The sequence below is a fragment of the Sitophilus oryzae genome, unplaced genomic scaffold (genome assembly GCF_002938485.1).
Source record: "Sitophilus oryzae breed Bouriz unplaced genomic scaffold, Soryzae_2.0 scaffold_302_pilon_pilon, whole genome shotgun sequence".
NCBI classification, from domain to species: Eukaryota; Metazoa; Arthropoda; class Insecta; order Coleoptera; family Curculionidae; genus Sitophilus; species Sitophilus oryzae.
The window spans coordinates 1952587-1972536 of record NW_022146866.1 but is presented as its reverse complement, the minus strand read 5'-3'; the positions used below and the strand labels follow the sequence as shown (position 1 = coordinate 1972536).

General features: G+C 31.6%; 1 protein-coding gene across 1 annotated transcript in view; it reads left to right on the top strand.

Moving 5' to 3' along the window:
* The first annotated feature begins 4201 nt into the window (after positions 1–4201).
* The window catches only part of LOC115884588, a 28926-nt gene continuing 13177 nt past the window's right edge, over positions 4202–19950 (top strand). The window contains exons 1-6 of the mRNA XM_030903210.1: positions 4202–4399; positions 12306–12541; positions 13535–13672; positions 13727–13863; positions 17470–17672; positions 18261–18466. Coding sequence (XP_030759070.1) covers positions 12308–12541; positions 13535–13672; positions 13727–13863; positions 17470–17672; positions 18261–18466 — 918 coding nt within the window. The 5' untranslated portion in view covers positions 4202–4399; positions 12306–12307. The remainder of the gene's footprint in view (positions 4400–12305; positions 12542–13534; positions 13673–13726; positions 13864–17469; positions 17673–18260; positions 18467–19950) is intronic.

Below are 19950 nucleotides of genomic sequence, written 5' to 3'. Positions count from 1 at the left end.
TTTCAAATTATAGGAGGGAGCTTATCTGCAACTCCTAGTACTTCAGTATGTCCAATGTCGAGAATTACCAAATTGACTAAGATGCCAAGAGCCCAGACTGTAGCTGTGGTGGTAATATACCATAGGTACCTTACTAAAGTAGTACCACCATGAATGAGGGGCTTAAGAGAATCACCATTAACTGAAGTGTATATGGCAAGTTTCGGAATATTTTCATTTTCTCGGTATGTACTTGATCAAATTTAAAATTTAGCATACACGTTAAACCCACAATTTGATGCTCTGTAACTTTAGTTGTATTTTTTTCTAACTATAGAATAATGCTTTTTAACATTTTGCTTGTAAAATTAATGTATTTTTCAGCAAAGTTGTTAAATATCACCATTCTTCAATTTTCGATTTTAGCTATACTAGGTACTGAACCGAATTGAATGGATAGGGTACTCATTCGACGCAGTATTTAATAATCTAGCAAACTTTCACGTCAAATGAACAAATCAGAGCAATAATTAGCCAGGATTTTTTAGCCAGACTTCGCCCATTTAATTATTAAATTAAGCCATTGTTACTTTTACATATTCCACGGGGATAGCGGTTGAAGGTTCTCCGGTAATTATTGACCAAGTCCAGTTCCCGCCCTGGGTTCAAAGATCAAAGCAACTTAGATCAAACACTTTGCGAAGGACGGGAGCCATCCTGAACAACGTGATCTTTTGAGATTCTTGGATAAATGATTTTCTTGTTAGTTCTACTCCTATTATTCCCCAGGATATTGTTCCTCAGGAGCCCACAATAGCCGGTATAGTACAAGACTTTGCATCCCACAAAAACCATTATTATTATTATAATTAATTAGCTTTCCATTTTTTTTCAAGGAACCCTTTTAATTTTATTGGCCTAGAAAATCTGTTTATTGTGATATTTAGGAATCTAAAAATTAAAAAAAGAAAGAATTTAATTCTTAAATTTTAAACTCCTCAAAATAAACCTACTTAAATATTGTTATACCTCGCTGGCAAGCGAGCCTTTGCACAGTGCTTCGAACATATGGCTCTAGAGGACAAAAATGCAAAACTTCTCTTTTATTGTAGGCAATTTATTCAAACTAGGTTTATTTGACACAAATGATGAGTACTCTCATTGTACTAAATGATGATATTCTTAGTCCCACGTTTATGAAAAAAAAATCTTATAAATAATAAAAATGTTGGAGCTGTGTTCCATCTAAGGAAATATTCATTTATAGTATGAAAACGGTGTAAGTATTAAATAAATCGCTATGATAAAAAAGAATTGGAATAACATTAGTACATGATTTCTACAATATAAACCTAATATAAGATAAAAATGTTTTTCTTTAATGAAAAAGAAACATTAATGATATATTTAATTAAAAAAAAACTTAAGATACTATAAATTTACTTTAGGACAACAAAATGCATAGATCGTAACTACTCTGATTCAGAAGAATCATTGCTGACAGAACCTTCCAAATTTATAGTATCCAAATCACAGGTAGATGAAATATCCTCACATATACGATATTTCTGTACATCATTTTCTAATATGTTACTTTTTCGCGTTGTTACTGTTCTTTTTGTTGGTATGAGGGGTTCGGATGTTAATAGTTACCTCTTTAATAGACCATATCCATATATTATTTTTTCGTTTTCTTTGGTATGAGGTTTTATAATAAATTGAAAGATGGAAACATTTTTTATGCCACATTTCGCTCCAACATAGTGAGCTCAGGCACAAGTGGTTATAAAATTGGACTGGAAGGTTCATCAATATCTAATAAAGAACACATTTTTTGAAATATAAATAATTTTGAGTTCTTGTCCTTATGATTAAGCCAAGTATTAACCAGATCGGCATTGCTTATCAATTTTACTCCATCTGAAAAGTATTAAAAAATAAAGTCCGTCGCAAGCGGACGCAGGTGAACTATACAAAAATTAAAAGTGTATGAATATGGCAACAAAAATATTCAATAAATACGATATGTTTTGATATGTTTTTTTTAATGACTTTTTGAAGTTTGAAAACGTAAAATTTTTATACCCATTTAAGAATCATCTTAAAAAATAAATAAAAACTAAACAATAACGAACTTGTTTAGAAATAAATTTAAAGTACATACCTTGTTTAACAATATCCATAGTGGCTTTCAATTAAGTACATACCGTTTAACTCCATATACAGAACTACTATGAATGTTATTCTTTTTACTAATATAAGATAATGATCGCAAAATTTATTTTTAGTGAAAATATTTGCTAACAAAAAACGCTGTTTATGAAAAATAATATACAGGATGGTTGAACATTGCTATAAGTATAAAATTACATATTTAGATATTAGTAAATTTTAACTTTTTTTTCGATTTTTGTCCATGGGACGAAGCACTGTGCTTTGGGTGTACACTTTACATGGGTAGGAGTGAATCGTTATGGCGATTCAGTAAGTCGGAGTAAGTAAAAATACGAAGTATTTATTACATAACTACTTAATCTGACGCTAGATTTCATGCGCTTGGGAAAATACTCGCCTTCTGTCTTTATTCAGTACATCTTATTTTACTAAGCGTGTTGGACGTACTCTTCGTACACATGAAAAGCGGCACCCAAAACCAGAAATGCCGACCCTTAGTATATTATTTACAAAATGTAATACATAATTATATGTTTTTTTTTTATTTAGGTTATGAAAGCAACATATTCCTACATTACCATTATGAAGCGCTGAATAATTAAAACAGAACACTACGAAACTGTTTGCTTCACCAGTTATACTAATCAAACTGCACTTTACTATTTAGTCCCATACTAACTATGCGTTCGTTGATGCGAAGATGCACGCATAGTGAGTATAATGCGATTCGTAATGCGATGCACCGATTCGTCATCTCATACTCACTCTGCGTTGATGCGTCGACTTGATGCGTCGCTGGGTAGATACACGCATAGTGAGTTTGATGCAGTTTGTCGATGTGATTCGTTAGTTTGTTTGGAAAATCGTCCACTGTGTTTGTGATATTTCCTTTGATGGTTTGTCTAAAAATCGACTACTCGCTGAACCGCGGCACAATGTATAGTGAAACAAACTAACGAACCGCATCGACGAACCACATGAACGCATAGTGTGTATGGGTCTTTAGACATTAGTATCAGCACCATTTAAACACAAACAACTTTAAAGATTTTGTCAAAATAGAGCATGTGAGCATTAAGAAACGTTGTTTTATTTATGTATATCCTGACCATTCAGAGTTGGCTGGGAAATGAAGATCGCTGTCTTTTTATTATGTAAAAATATATAGAGATACCGATCGTCATTTCCGAGCCAACATGACGTCATTTGCTACTCATTAATTAAATACATTAAAAAGAGTGAAACAATTATGAATTAAAATAGTGTTTACATTTTAAAATATATAATTTTTGTTACATTTTAACAAACAACAGTCTGTAGTATATTTATTAAAAACGGCGTTCAGTTGGCTTTGAAATGACGATCAATGACATTCCCTATATATATACAATATGGAAAAAAACGTCATCAGCGATGGCTATTAAATGAAGATCGCTGTCATTTTATATGTAAAGTTTTATGGGAAATGTCATCGAATGCCAATGTACGTTAAGAATGGGAAATGCCAACGTACCTACGTTGTTGTCAACCTAGGATTTTATCATTGCCAAATCGTATTTTCTAAACGTTAGGCTTTTGTCTCATTCGAACCAGTTTTACATTACATAAATACATATCGGGGACACTAAGCGAGGTACTATATAATGTACCGTGTTTTCCAAAAAAAACGGCGTCAGTGGTGGCTATGAAATGAAAATAGCTGTCATTTCCCAGCCAACTGGACGCCGTTTTTTTTCGATCATACAGTACTTTTAGACGCAAAATAACAGCGAGCTTCGCCTAGTCTAATCGCTGACACCATCTTATATTATTTTATATGCTCCTTGTGGTTAATGTTGCCTATTCTTTTTTTTAAATGACACAAGATCCAAACTCAGACGAAAAAAAAAGCGGTCCCAAACCAACAACTTGACTTTTGACAAATATAGGCGTCGTTTGTGATATTAGAAGCAACAGCCAACGGTCCCGATTATAGCGTAGGCTAAATGATATTTCTCCTTTTTTTCGTAGCGCGTAGGTTTTCTTTTTACGCTTATGGCCATCTCAAGGCGATTCGCCAAAGAACCGCGATCAAGAAAAATATTTTTTGATATTTTGCAGTCGGGTTTCTCGGGATTGGTGCTGGCGCGTGCGATTTTGGGTTCTTCGTTGTTTCCGGGGGTGGTAATGTAAAGGGTGCCTTAATCGGGGATGGTTTAAAAGTGATAGCTTGTGTATTTTTGTTGTGTCTACCGGTTTGTTAAAAGTAAGCATTTATTTCATTTTTTTTACACTAACGAATCTATTTTAATACGCTATTACTTACATCATATACTCGTATTTAATTAATTTTCTAACACTTTTTTGTATGTAAATATTTTTAGAAATATTTCTTACTAATCAACTGCTACCTTGAAAACAAAAAAAATATGCTCTCTTTTCTTATTTTTTATTTCTATGATTTTATTTCAACTTTAAATTTGAATTGGGTCTTAGGGTCGTATTACGATTTCCACAGGTATACAGTATGTCCCCGGATTGTCTTTACAAGAGAAAAAACTTTTTTATTCTTGACATTTTGAAAAAAATGCGTTTTGGATAATACGGTTTATAATTTTCCAAATTTCCATACCGTTTTAGAGAAAATTGAGAAAATTAAGAAAAACATGAAAATACGGATGAATTTTTTCTCAAGTCCTAAAGGCCTTATAAAGCAAAAGGCGTTTCTATGGTAATATCAATTCGATATCATTCTTTGATAGATAGTTATTAATAATTTTGATTAACGTAATATTCTATGCTGTTGTTAAAGTATCATATTTTCCGATAACTAGGTACCATCACCTTTTCCGTAGCATTGAACTAAATACCGGGTGCGACTCAAAAGTGGCTCACCCCTATAACTTTTTTATATTTTTAGATAAAGAAACGAGATTTGGTATGTTAATATATGACATAAATTAGGATTGATTGACGTATTCAATTGTTTTTGGTCACTTCCTGTTTCACCGGAAATGACTACAACTTTTGATTTTTAAATGGCACTCTCGGTATTTTTTTACTTTGTTCGATAGAAAATGACATCATGAATAGAATGACATATCATATGTCAACTTTTGAGATTCTTGCTCAATAAAAAATCGTATGTTAAGCTATAACTTACAATTCAGTATTTAGAGAAATGTTTAGATTAATTTAGCAAAGCAAAGTATTAAAAAAATGAATGAACTACTAGATAAGGTTGCAAATTGGCTTGCACTTAATAAACTGTCTTTAAATATTGATAAGACTGTTTTCATGACTTTTGGAAATTACTCAGATAGTGTTCCTAAATTAGTTGAAATAAAAATTAAAGACATATATGTAAAAAGAGTTGATTGTTGTAAATATTTGGGTATTATTTTTCTCTAATGTAAAATGGGATAAACAAATTGAATATCTGATTAGCAAGACTAAATATTTAATTTTTGTTTTCTATAAACTAAGAAAATACATGGATGTTGAAATGCTTAGAACAATTTATTATGCCTTCTTTCAAAGTGTTATTAGTTATGGTATTATAGCATGGGGTGGTGCTTATGATAACTGTTTTACGCTATTAAATACATTACAGAGAAGAATACTGAAAGTAATCAACAACAACTCTTTTGTAATAGACAAAAATCCATTAAGTATTGAACAAATTTATAACTTAGAAGCAATAACTTTTCACTATGAGATCTTAAAAAACAAATATATAAACTCCAAAAGTATTACAAGAAACAAAAACATAATTATACCAAAAAATAGCAAAAGAATAAGTGATAAAGACAGTTACATTAAAAGCGATAAAAATTTTCAATCTCTTACCAACTGAATTGAAAAATTTAACAGTGGAAAAGAAAAATTTGAAGAGAACTATCAGGTTTTGGCTAAAGCGGAATACTGATCGCCTGTAGCTTAAGTTATAAGTAATTGATCTTTATTTTTGTTTGTATTTATATTTATTTTTGTTTCATACTTCTTAGTTTTTTAGTTTTTTAGTTTTTAGTTGTTAATTTTTTAAGTTAAACCGGTCCGCGTACAGAGCTCTGTCTCTCTGCGGTTTATCATGTATTTCTACATTGTAAATTAACTGGTATTAATAAATAAATAAATAAATAAATAAATTTCAATATTAACTGCTGTGTTATTACTTTATTATTGACAAATCAGAGATACTTTAGAAATTCGTGAAAAAAATAAAAAAAGAGTTTCTGTTATTTAATTACTTAATAGTGAAAAGCGCTGTGTACATGAGAAGTACATAGTATTTTGGTTTTAAAGTATTAAAGTATATGAACACTTAATAAAGGTATATGAAAAGTCTGGCCATATTATTTACAATGTCTAGTAATAATAAATTTATTAAAATATATATATATATATATATATATATATATATATATATAATATATATATATATATATATATATATATATATATATATATATATATATATATATATATATATATATATATATATATATATATATATATATATATATATATATAACCAACTGCAAACTAAATATCGAGGTAATACTCATTTTTTTTATAAATTATTGTATACTTTTCTGGGAAGGGCAAAGCTGTTCCCTTATTTTTCATGTTTTTAATTTGTGAAGGATAATAATAACAATAACTAGCTAAAATTCAAGTTCTATGTGTGATACAATGTATCTGCAGATAAAACTAATTACAGAAATAAACAAGTTAATTAGAGTTAATAAAATAAATAGAAGCACGTTTCGCGTAATTAAAATTGGTGTAAATTCAAAATTTAAAAAGAAAAAGTCAAATAAAACTGAGAAAAAGAGATTTAAAATGACATTGCTTGCCTCCCTCTTAACTTCCTTATTATTTTTAATTATCTAACGTACAGAAAAAAATAAATCTTAATATTTAAAATGTAGATCATAAAAAATTAATAAAAAAATATGAATACTACATCGGGCTTAACAGAAGGAAGTATAAGCAAAAAAATACTTTAGCTTTTACAGATTTACGTTATTATTATTAGATCTTAAAATTATTTTTTCAGAGATTTACATGTTCTTCTCAGATCGTTTTTATTATAAATTCAATATGGCGGAATTTTTAAACCTTAGTTCGCCCACTGATATATGAGTCAAAAGAGATTATCTTTTGTTGCTTTTTCAATGAATTACTAAAATAACTAATTTGTCACTAACTAACACCGCTTTTTCATTTAACGGAATTACCAGTACTAAAAAATATTATTCATAAAAGTATCACTACAGCCTGTAAAGAAGACTCAAAATTTACTTTACCAATGACCAATATAGACTCTCAAGTTCTAATGCCTGGCGAATTTTAGGTGGTCATATCAGAAGTAAATTTTAATGTTATGCCATATGAAAAAAATGGCGTCAGAGATAACTTGGAGATGAAGATAACTGTAATTTTATATAAAAAATTATATAGGAAATGTCATCGATCGTCATTTCCTAGCTAACTGGCCACCGACTTTGCAAAAGGAATTTTTCGAATAAGACTGTCTAAATGAGACTACCTTTACCAAAAATAAACAAATTATATAATTTAAATAATCTTCGATTAAAAATACTAAGAGAAAATCTATGGTTACGTCATTTAGTGTGAAAGTAAAGGTTGTTTTTGGATGGAGCGTTAAAATTTTGCAATACGATATATCCGCCATTGATCGTTACATCCTACACATTTTTCTTCCTAAAATCAAGGACGGTATCTATTTTTTTATTGTTCTCGTACTCTGCAATAAAAAAATAATATATTTTATTAACATCGTATATATTGATTCAGATTTTGGTTTACTTACAAAATATATCAGAAAAACTAAAAAACTAAGCTATAATTAAATTTGATTTGAAATTGAAATATTTTAAATACAAAAAATATTATTTTTTTTAATTTTCCATCTAACAAAGGAATAATATACAGGGTGTTCCATTTAAAAAACAATCATCCCTATCTACTGGCATTTTTTTAGCCGCCCTGTAGAAGTTAAAATATTTTCCTAAAATACATCCTAACACGTATGTACTTTAGGTTGGCACTTATACAAAATTCCTAAGTTTTTTATTATATGGAGGAGCTACAGACCCCGGACACAACGTTGCCGGGTCCGTATAAAGTATTAGGAACGACTTTGAACAGTGCATGGCAACCCCTATTTACGGCAACTTTTTTATAGGCACCCTTATAACATCATGCACAGAATACAAATAGCTTTAATTTGACATATAAATGATCAAAACATTTTATGAACGTAATAGTACGAGAACTAGCAACGTTGGAAAAACAAGTATTTTAAGACGTCTGGCTCTTTGATATATCTTTTACTATACTCTCTAGAACAGCATGCGGCCCGTCTGGCTGCCGATAAACGTTGCGTTCCCTACTGCGCATTGAAAGAAGATTCTATATTTTTATTAGTCCTTTAAATTCTAGTATTGAATATATATCGAACATGTCTCCATAGCGCAGTGCGTAGAGTTTCCGACGACGAACCGATGATTCAGAGTTCGAATCCGGGTCAGGGCAAAGACTTTTTTATTTTATTTTCGTTTATATTCTGATAAGTATTAAATATTTGTTTTTTTAATTACCAGAATTATATTTAATACTTTACTATCAAAATATAAACGAAAATAAAATAAAAAAGTATTTGACCTGACCCGGATTCGAACTCTGAATCATCGGTTCGTGGTCGGAAACTCTACGCACTGCGCTATGGAGTCATGTTCGATTTATATTTAATACTAGAATTTATAGGACTAAATTAATAAAAAAATATAGGATCTTCTTCCGATGCGCAGTAGTGAACGCAGCGGGTATCGGCAGCCAGACGGGCCGCATTCTGTTCCAGAGAGCATAGTAAAAAACATATCGAAGAGCCAGACGTCTTAAAATACTTTCTCAAAAACGTTGCTAGCTCTTAGACTATAACGTCTTCTCCAAAATCAATCAATATTATTATTAATTAAACATATTTGTGTCAACTTTTTGTTTGGCACCCTGTTAAAAGTGCATTTCCCTATTCATAAATATACGTAAAAATTAGGTCTTGATTAAAAATACCATGAGCGTAATAATCCTGCAGCCGGATCTTAGACTATTTTGTAACAATGAGATACTCTGTATTTTTAAACAAAAATATGCGTAATTTTTTACCATCTGTGTATATTACACTAAAACTACAGCTATGAATATGAATGGATTATATTTTTTCTATTTGCAAATTATTTAAGTGTTTTTGAGTGAGTATATTATTCAGCAAATAAATATGTTTTCATTATTCTTGTCATAGCCGCAGGGAACTATTTATGCAAATTTTAGATGTATGTGTAACATATAACAGATGGTAATATTCATTATTCATTTTCCAATATCAAGGTTGACAATGGACGCAATATGGAAATTCATATTAAATAGTTTTTCTTCTATTCACAATTATACCAATATAAACAATCGAGTTAATGAAGGTTTAACATAAATATTATACTAATAATATATTTGCAAATATGTGAATTAATAATTATTAATAAATTTTAATATTTATCAAGCATCTGCGTTAATAAAAAGAAACTGGGATGATTTTGTAATATGTATTGTAGTTAAAATCTTTAGAACAGAATTTCGCAATGTGTATTATTCTTCATTTTCTACTTACTACTTACGAATCGCTACGATCACTAATCAACTTAATGTTCAATTAAGATATAGCTGATTTAGATCAGAATATAGATTTAATAAAAATTTAAACTACATATACCGGGTGCGTCTCAAAAGTGGCTCACCTCTATAACTTTTTATTTTTTCAGATAACAAAACGAAATTTGGTATGTTAGTATATGACTTAAATTAGGATTGATTGACGAATTCAATTGTTTTTGGTCACTTTCTGTTTCACCGGAAATGACTACAACCTGTGCTACAACTCTTGATTTTTAAATGGCACCCTCGGTATATTTTTACTTTATTCGATACAAAATGATAATCTGAATAGAAAAAAACAAGATATATATTTACATATCATATGTCAACTTTTGAAATTTTTGTTTAAAAATAAATCGTATTTTAAATTTCAATCCAGAATGCCGTTAAAAACACTAATTTTTAATCAAGGAGTCTTGGAAAAATAGATATGACCGTTTAATGTTTTTCGTGTCTTATCCGGCCGGTTAAAAGATGCCCAAATCGTATTTTTAATCGTATCCCAAATTTTTCAAATGGAACAAGGGTGGCTTATTAGCATATTTGGAAAAAGCAATTTTTACGAATAATTTGGTACCACACACTTGGTATTTCGAGTTAAATTATCATTATCATCGTTATAAACCACAATTTCAAATAAACCATATGCAAAAATGTCAAAAGTTAACATATGACATGTCATTCTATTCAGAGTGTCATTTTCTATCGAATAAAGTACAACTTAACAAGTATAGCTAGAGACGTGAGAAATATAAAATAACACGCGACCGGTGCTATCCCCAAGTCTCTTCCTATATTTGTACAACTGTATAAAAATACCCAGGGTATCATTTAAAAATCAAAGTTTGTAGTCGTTTCCGGTGAAACAGGAAGTGACCAAAAATAATTGAATACGTCAATCAATCCTAATTTATGTCATATAAACATGCCAAATCTCGTTTTTTTTTATCTGAAAAAATAAGTTATAGGGGTGAGTCACTTTTGAGACGCACCCGGTATAGGTACTACTTTAAAAAAACATAATTAAGCTCAGTTAGATATACTTTATAAGGTTTACTTATATACTTAGAAAATCTAGGAACTAGTGGGGTTGCAGTCGGAAGGGTTTGGACTAGAATGCAACCTTACTAGTTCCTAGATTTTCTTTCTCACTAGTCAGTCGATACTACTGTCTGGTTATACTTGTATGTATGTAACTGTATACTTTATCAAATTTGAAACGAAAGCCTCAAAAATACTCCATTTTGCGTTCCACATTTCAGATTTCCATTATGTTTATTTTTCAAATTATGGGGACAATTAGGTTTTCTTAGAGTTTATGAGGTTATTGATACACTGCCCACTTGGTATTCCAATGCGACCGTTTCATATCTATTGTGGTCATCTGATCTATATATTATATTACTTTTTCTAGTTTCTCTAGTATCCTTTTCACAATCTAATATAACTTGTACACTAACCCTGCTAATAAATTATCATCGATTTTCCAGGCTATCACACTGACAGAATGTATTTCTATCGTTTCTTTTTCTAATTGACAGAATTTGCACACACACTCTAACAGGTTTAAATACCTATTATTAGCTTCCAGTGTCTTACTTACAAGGCAACATTAACGTAAAAATAGTTTTGATTGACACTGTGTATGTATGAAAATATTTTTAAAAAGCGTGTCAAGTAAAAAAGTATCGGAAAAAAATCTCAAATAGAAAACCTGATACATAATTTTTCAGGTCACCCTATATCAGGTAGCCTTTGAGAATTTAATTACACATGCCAGTGTTAGTTAGTTAGGCAAAAAAAGAATATTTCTTTCTATTAAAACAAAAGTTTAATATAACTTATTAATTGCATATAACACCCACAAAGTAAAGATGTTAAATAATAAATGCTATGGTAGGTATGTAGGCGAAAATGACGTAAATGAAACAAAAATTTACTAACATCAACTCAAAAAAGATTCAAACAGAGATAAAATTATAGTAAGTAAATAACTGCAAAATACAGAATTAAAGTATCTCAATAATATTCTTTAATTATTCAAACTATCAGCTTATTCACTACCAACTGGCCATCTTCGCTTGTTTTTCAGGAAATATTTCGACAGACGATATCCAAAAAATTACAGAAAAATACTAATTATCTGTGAATTAAAATGGCATACAAGTTTCGTACTATCTTATCTGTATATGAATATTTTTTTATACCTTTTTGCTTTTATTTCATTATTTAACTATTATTGAGTAATAACCTTTGGGTAATGACTAAAGACTGATTTGATACTAAACACTTTCAGTGTACGGAAATGATAGTCTTTGCGTAAAGCTAGCTTAGCTATAAATATAATTATTATTTAATTAAAAAATATTAACATTTCTCCATACCCATCAATCAATAATTGAATCTTATTCCATTAATATATAAATTTTATTTAGAGATGGATTCAACCATGCTTCACAAACTCTTTTTGATTCTATACCATGTCATTCTGGCTTTTGGCATGCCCCAATCAAACTATGCCAACCAAGCCAACAACATAGAGTACATTGGCGAAGGTCTTCCACCTGACGCAACCCTAGGAGGGAAACTTACGCATCTTGATGATCTCAGTCCGGATATCAACTTGAACAAAACCCAAGCAGATCTCAATTGTGCAGCTGGCTCTATGCAGGTAAAACATTGGAACACTAGTGCAATGAATAATAGTTAATAATAATTATTATTTATCCAACCATTTATTAAAAACATATAATAAAAATTCTCAGTTAAGCATAAGAAGTTAAGTGAAGTAGATCATAATATCATACTCTGAGTGACTTGAATGCTGAATCGGAATCAGAAATGTCAAGACAAAGGTCAGAATCAAGATTTTTTTTAGTATTCTCACGTTGGAGAATAAAATATAAGTGAACCAGTTATGTTATGTTCATTTTTGTTATTGCTTTAGCAGTGCCTCAAAAAGTTATGGACCTATGAATAACATTGATCTGCCTTATAATAGTCCAGTACCCAGACTAACGTAACATTGCTACGTTCTCCCAATGTATTTATATCTCCCATTCCAGTATTGACACTATGGTAGAATGGTGTTTTTAGCACTGCTTGACTATCTGTCAAGATATCAACTGAATAGTGTTTTATTTCTGCCTCCTTGCACACAATAATAGATTACGTATATAATTTTCGGGTGGAGAATTGTTACATCCATGGATAGGGTTAGGGTAAAAAAACTTCCTTGTTTCAATCCGTGGATTATTCCAGTCTTGTACGACCCTTATCGTTCAGGAGACATTTCTATAACAGGTTGTATGAGCTTGAAGGGTATACCGTTTTTCCAGTCTCCAGTTTTCCCTACAAGGTCTAGTTATTTTAAATTTGTCGATGCAGGTATACATTGTAGCTGTTACATTTATCCGTATTCTCACCCATCATCTTATTCTGCTTTAGTTTCTCGATTAGTTTCCAATTTTCAGCAGTATGGCATATCTTATGCAGACCCATAAGTTATCAATCTTAGATCTTTACATTGTGCTAATTGGAACTATACTTTAATGGTATTTTTCCCGAGAATGATTAATTTTTCGTATACATATTAGTGTTTGACGACAAGAATAAGTACCTAATATTATTACAGGCACTGTAAAAAAATGAATGTATATTATAGATCGATCTGAACTTCAAAGAGCCATTCTATGGTATAGCCTACGCTGATTTTGATAGAAACTCAGCTTGTCAAGTAGCTGGTAAAGGTGGGCTAAAATACAATCTGGAACTACCACTGAAAGGATGCGGAACAAAACAGGTAGACGTAATGTTAAAAATTCTTATACATATATTCTTTTATGTGGTATTGTAGGATCCTCAAAGAGTATTTACCAATAATATAGTGGTACGGTTCCATCCAGGATTGGAAATGGACGGAGATGAAATTATTACTATAGTATGTAGATATCCACCACCAATCGTAGAAGTACCAAAAAACGATCTTTTTATGTAAGTATTGAAAATCTCTGTGATCAGCATGTCTAAAAACGACTGAATCACTGAAATAGCTTTAGGCTTTCTATTTGATATTTTGGATATTTTAACTGCTTATTTTATATTTGTACATCTTAAAGCGCATTTAAAAAATATGTTAGGTATTCAAAACATAAAATTGGATAAAGGGATGTTGATTTATCAAATTCAAGTTGGTAAATTTAAAATATCAAAGTAAAACATTAATCTAGTTTTGACTCATCTTGTATATTATATACCAAACAAATGAGCTCGTTTTTATAACTAGTTTTAAAAAAGGTACCCTCATAATAATAATAATAATAATAATACTTCAAGTTAAAAAGCATCAATAATTTTCAATTTATCGATTTTGAGATAGCATTTTAAAAATGGTTAGGATATCCAAAACTAGTACTTAGCTATAGAATGGAATTTTTATGACAAATCCAGTCAACGAAACTATGCACTTCGGTGCATACATTTATTTGAATATCACTGTAGATATATTAAAAATTATTTTTAAAAAGTGCGTTATTATTCCTAGGGTATATTACAAAAGAGATGAAGTGAAAATCTCAATTAGGAAACCTAACACAGAGTTTTTTTTCTGAATACTGGGCCACCCTATACAGGGTCCGGCAATTGTGCGTCGGGCATCTGTAGCTCCTAGAATAAAAAACTTGAGAATTATGTTTAAGTGCAAACATAAAATATGTACGAAGATGTATTGTAGAAAAATATTTTAACTTTTATAGAGTGACTCAAAAAAGTGTGAGTGGATAGGGATGTTTTTTTTAAACGGAACACCCTGTATATTATTGCAATTTTGGATTCCTTTCAGATCACTTTACATTATCGTAAGATATGAGTAAATATATTTCGATAATTTCAGAGATATTAATCGAATAAAGATATTAATTATTTAATATTAAAAAATAAATAAATAAAAAAATATATATTTTTCAACCTTTCTTAAAAAAAATATTACAAATTCAGTAAGTGTCCTGATATCAAAACTATATTATAAATATTTACTTTAGATGGTTTATACTTACTTTGCTATAAATATCGTAATCTTAAATCATACAGGGTCTTCCAAATTCTACGCCAAACAATCTAAAATAATTTTTTTTTTATGGAACACCCTGTATATTATTTTTTTACTAGATAAAGAGTTAAAAAATGAACATTTTTTGTATATAAAGTATTTCAAAAGTTTTAATGGTTTCGCAGATACACGCAGTATTACTTCTTACGGCTCTTTCAACGGTAAAATATACGAGACAAAAATTATTGGGCGGTTTTAATAAAAAAATTTACTGTGGAAAATACCATATGAAATATAAAACCGCAAATATCTGCAAAACCGTTAAAAATTTTGAAATACTCTAAATACAAAAAAGGTTCATTTTTTAATTCTACATCTGTTGATTAATGTACAGAGTGTTCCATTTAAAAAAAAAACAAGAAAAATTATTGTTCCATTTAAAAAAAAAACAAGAAAAATTATTTTATATTTTAAAAAGTTTGGCGTAGAATTTTGAACATCCTGTATAATTTACGAATACCATTATTTATAGTAAAGTAAGTACAGACCATCTAAAGTATATACCTAATATAGTTTTGATTTCAGGACAGTTCTTGTATTTTTAATATTTTTATTAAGAAAGGCTGAAAAATATATATTTTTGTACTGGCTATACGTGACAGCCATCAGACCTATTATCAAGTATGGCGCAGTTGCCTGGTGGCAGAAAGCCAACCAAACAACGGCAAAGAATAAACTGTCAAAATTACAACGACAAGCATGCTTAGCGGTGACTGGTGCCTTTCATTCTACGCCGTCAAAAGCTATGGAAACCCTACTCGACTTACCTCCTCTTCAAATTATTTTGGAGAGGGAGGCGAGATGGGCTACATATAGGTTTCTAAATATGGCACGAGAGAGCCAAGGAACAATCATGTTCATACAAAACCGACTAGTAGGCGAACTACAATCGGATGAGATTCTGGGAATGGTCTCGGAGATTCTGGGAATGATCTCACACCACCAATCCAACTCTTGACGCGCACCTACAACGTCCTGTTTCCGAATAGGGACGAATGGGTTAAGCCGAGAAACCAAAGCAGCAGTCCAAAGACTGAGATCTACCACAGTCTTGGAAAACACACCACTATTTTCCAAGCTGAGCTATATGCGATTGAAACCTGTATGCAACTGCTGGTAGAACAGCAATACACCGGGAAAACAATAAGCATATTTTCGGATAGTCAAGCCGCGTTGAAAGCACTTGAGGCAACGAAAAGTACGTCCAGGACGATTCTTCATTGTAAGAAACTACTCAATATATTAAGAGATTGAAACAAAGTGTCGCTAATATGGATACCGGGACATGTCGGCCTAGAGGGAAATGAACGTGCTGATTCCTTCGCCAAAACTGGTGCAGGCTCGATATTCGTGGGCCCAGAACCGACACTTAGCGTACCAAAAAATCTCGCAAGAGACAGGCTCTGTGAATGGGTTAGGGGTGTGACGTTTCGGGACTGGTATGACAGTCCCGGAATGGAACATGCCAAGACAATCCTAGCAGGGCCATCCAAACGTAGAACAGATGAACTCCTAAAGGCTGGTAGGAACGGAGCGCGTACGCTTACTGCAGTATACACGGGCCACTGCCGGCTGAGATCACACCTACAGAGGATGGGACTGGTGGAAGACGCCGAATGCCGACTCTGTATGGAAGATGACGAAACAATGAAGCACGTTATGTGTACCTGCCCTGCTGGGGGCAGGACCAGGTTTGAGGTGTTTGGCAAACCCATGCTAGACTTATCAGACCTAGAAGACATATCACCCTCTGACATAACGGCCTATGTGAAAAGGCTGGGTCTTGAGGGTGAACTTTAATGCTCTTTTTCTATTAAAGAGCTTGTAGAAACTGAGCCACAATAGGCCTTCGCGGCCTCAGTGGAGGGTCCCACGTGGGACCTACGACTCACTCTTAGTAAAATACAAATACAATATAGTTTTGATTTCAGGACAGTTCTTGTATTTTTAATATTTTTTTTAAGAAAGGCTGAATAATATATATTTTTTATTTATTGATTAATATATCTGAAACTATCGAAATATATTTACTTTTTGTGGAAATACCCAAGCTCACCTGATGATGGGGTAGGGCCCTGAAACCGGTAGTGCGAGCAGGTTGATCCACATTATGACGAACACAGCGTGGAATTAATTTCTATATTCGCAGTTCAAGGCAAGGAACTCTTATATAATTTTAATATATTTACTTATATCTTAGGATTATGTAAAGTGATCTGAAAGAAAGCCAAAAATGCAATAATATACAGGGTGTTCCATTTAAAACGATCCACTCACACTTTTTTGAGGCACCCTATAGAAGTTAAACTATTTTCCTGAAATACATCCTGGTACATACTTTAAGTTTGCACTTAAACAAAATTCCCAAGTTTTTTATTCTAGGAGCTACACATACCCGACGCACTATTGCCTAACCCCGTATATGAATTTTCATTCAAATTTCGTCTTTTATGTGAATCTGATAAATTTATAGTATGCAATTCTTTTTTTAGAGCCCCTACAGCAGCACCAGTTGAACGTAGTCCTCTATCACCACTGCCACTCCTCCTTATCATTTGCGGTATCCTATTTTTATCCCTATTCCTCCTGGGTTTGGCCGCTTCGTATCTATGTCTAAGACGAAGACCAGTAGCCATAGCTCGCCCATCTACATCTCTTGGAAGCGACATTGAGAAGTTATCAGAAAGTTCGTTGAGTAAGTAAGACACTTGGTCCAAAATAATTAAGAGAGAGGCAGGTTGTTATTTATAAATAACAGTTAACAATAGTTCTTTCTTCAAACAATAACAGTTATAAAAATATAAGCGTGTTTACACCGATGACTCGTGCTGTAATGAAGCATTACCGCGCCATGTAATTCTACTCCGCTCGTAACAGTTGTTTCAAGAAATAATAAGAATAAAAATATCAGTTCGAAAAAACAAGCACTCGCGATTTGGTACCGGGATCGGCGCGCTAAGAGTTTTACAAGATCCGCAACAGTTTCCAAAAATAACAGTTGAGTAAATAACAGTGTGCTAACAGCCTTAGTTTAAGGAATGTAATGTAAAGTAGGCACGCTACGCTACGAAATATCTCTAGGCTCGCAAAAGTTGCTTCAAAAAACAGCACGGATGAAAATAACAGTTATTCGATAACGAGTACGCGCGATTTGATCTTGGAATTGCCACACAAAGTGTTAATTTCCAAAACATAACAGAGATGAAAATAACAGAAAGCTGATAGCGTTGGCTCGTAAAGTGAAGCTGGTATTAACACGAAATTTTATTGTTTTATTTAACAGCTTTAGCACCTCTTCGCGAATCATCTGGATCCGAATACCCTGGTGAGTCACCGTCGGAAATAGAAGAGCAAGCTGTAGTCCATGAAAACGCTAGCTTCTCTAGTGATGGATACGGTTACACCCAAGAACAGCAAGTGGAACAAGTCACTGCCTTACCTAGTACAGTACCTCGCCTTCCCGTAGCTGTAAAGGAGGACCCTCCCAAAGTAATTCAACTACAGTTCATACCAAATAAACTTTTAGTCACGTGATTAAGCTGGACCGGCTCAGCGTTGCCCACTTTTATATATTTTCTTTTAGTCAAAATATTTTAGGAAACAAAAATAAATTAATTATAAATATATAAAAAGTTACTATTTACATCAACAAAACTCACCTTCTTAACAGCACTTAAGGGACATAAAGGGTCATTACTAAAGTTTTCCCGTTCAAAATATTCTAATAAAGTTGCCATGAAGTTTTTACGGCTATTAAGCTATCTTGTACCACTTCGCACTAAAAGAGGTTATAAAACGAACAATGTTCAACTGCAAAAGCTGCTAGTAAACATTTCCAAGCTTCAAGTATCACAACACTATTTATTTAAACCAAAAACTCGTAATACAAAACTAAAGTGTCAAAACAAATGACAATGTCGGGAAATAAATAAATAAATGAATAATAAATAAACTTGACATTTTTTACAGCTGAGCTACCACCTGAATCCCTAGCGCGAAATTGAAATTGCAGTTAGTCAGCAAGGCGCCGAATATGTCCATGGTTGGCAACAATAAATTTAAAAATGGCGTCCTCGATTACGTAACTAAAAGTTTAATTGATATGAAATATATTATAACATATATAAGGATAATAATAATATTATTTATTTCAAAATTTGCTTCAAGTTTACAAAGCATCTACACACATATGAAATTGTGTCAGCAAAAATAAACAAAAAAGGAAAACATTAACAAATATTTGGTTATACATACTATCTAATACCGTATGATAAAAACGGCCTCAAAGACTGCTGGGGAATAGCAATCGATGATAATTTTGGCGAGGTCAATCTTTAGACATCGTTTATTAAAAAGTGACATAAAAAACTAATTATAGAAAAATTAAAAAAGATAGAACGTTTCCTGACTCACAAATATATTTCCAAAAATTATTTTTTCTCGACTTTTAAACTACATCCTTTAAAAATCATGTTTATTCAATATAAAAATAAATTACAGCCTTCTTAAAACTAGCTGGCAGTGAGTAGCATTAAAAAATAAAGAAGAGTACCGCCCAAGTAAATGACGTCTAGGGCTTGACCTCGCCAAAATTATCATCGATTATCATTCTCCAGCTGTCTTTGACGCCATTCATTTTTCGATCGTAGATATTGTACTTAATAACTACTATATCTTTCTATCGCCAATAACTCTCTATAAATACGTATAACAACAAAAGTATACCGTGTGATGCATCGGAACACGGAACATAGAAAATCCCATGTAAATTTTGAAAAGGTAAAATATCTCCCCATTGCAGATGATTTTAAGCAAAAATTGTATTGTTGACTTTTTTGAAGGGGTGTTAAAGTTGTACTTTCATCTAAAATTTCGTTTTATTTGGAATAGGCATCTAAAAGTTATTTGCAAAAATCTACCCTCAAAGTACTAAAAATTTATAATACGGTCCAGAGAAAGCTATAATTAAAATA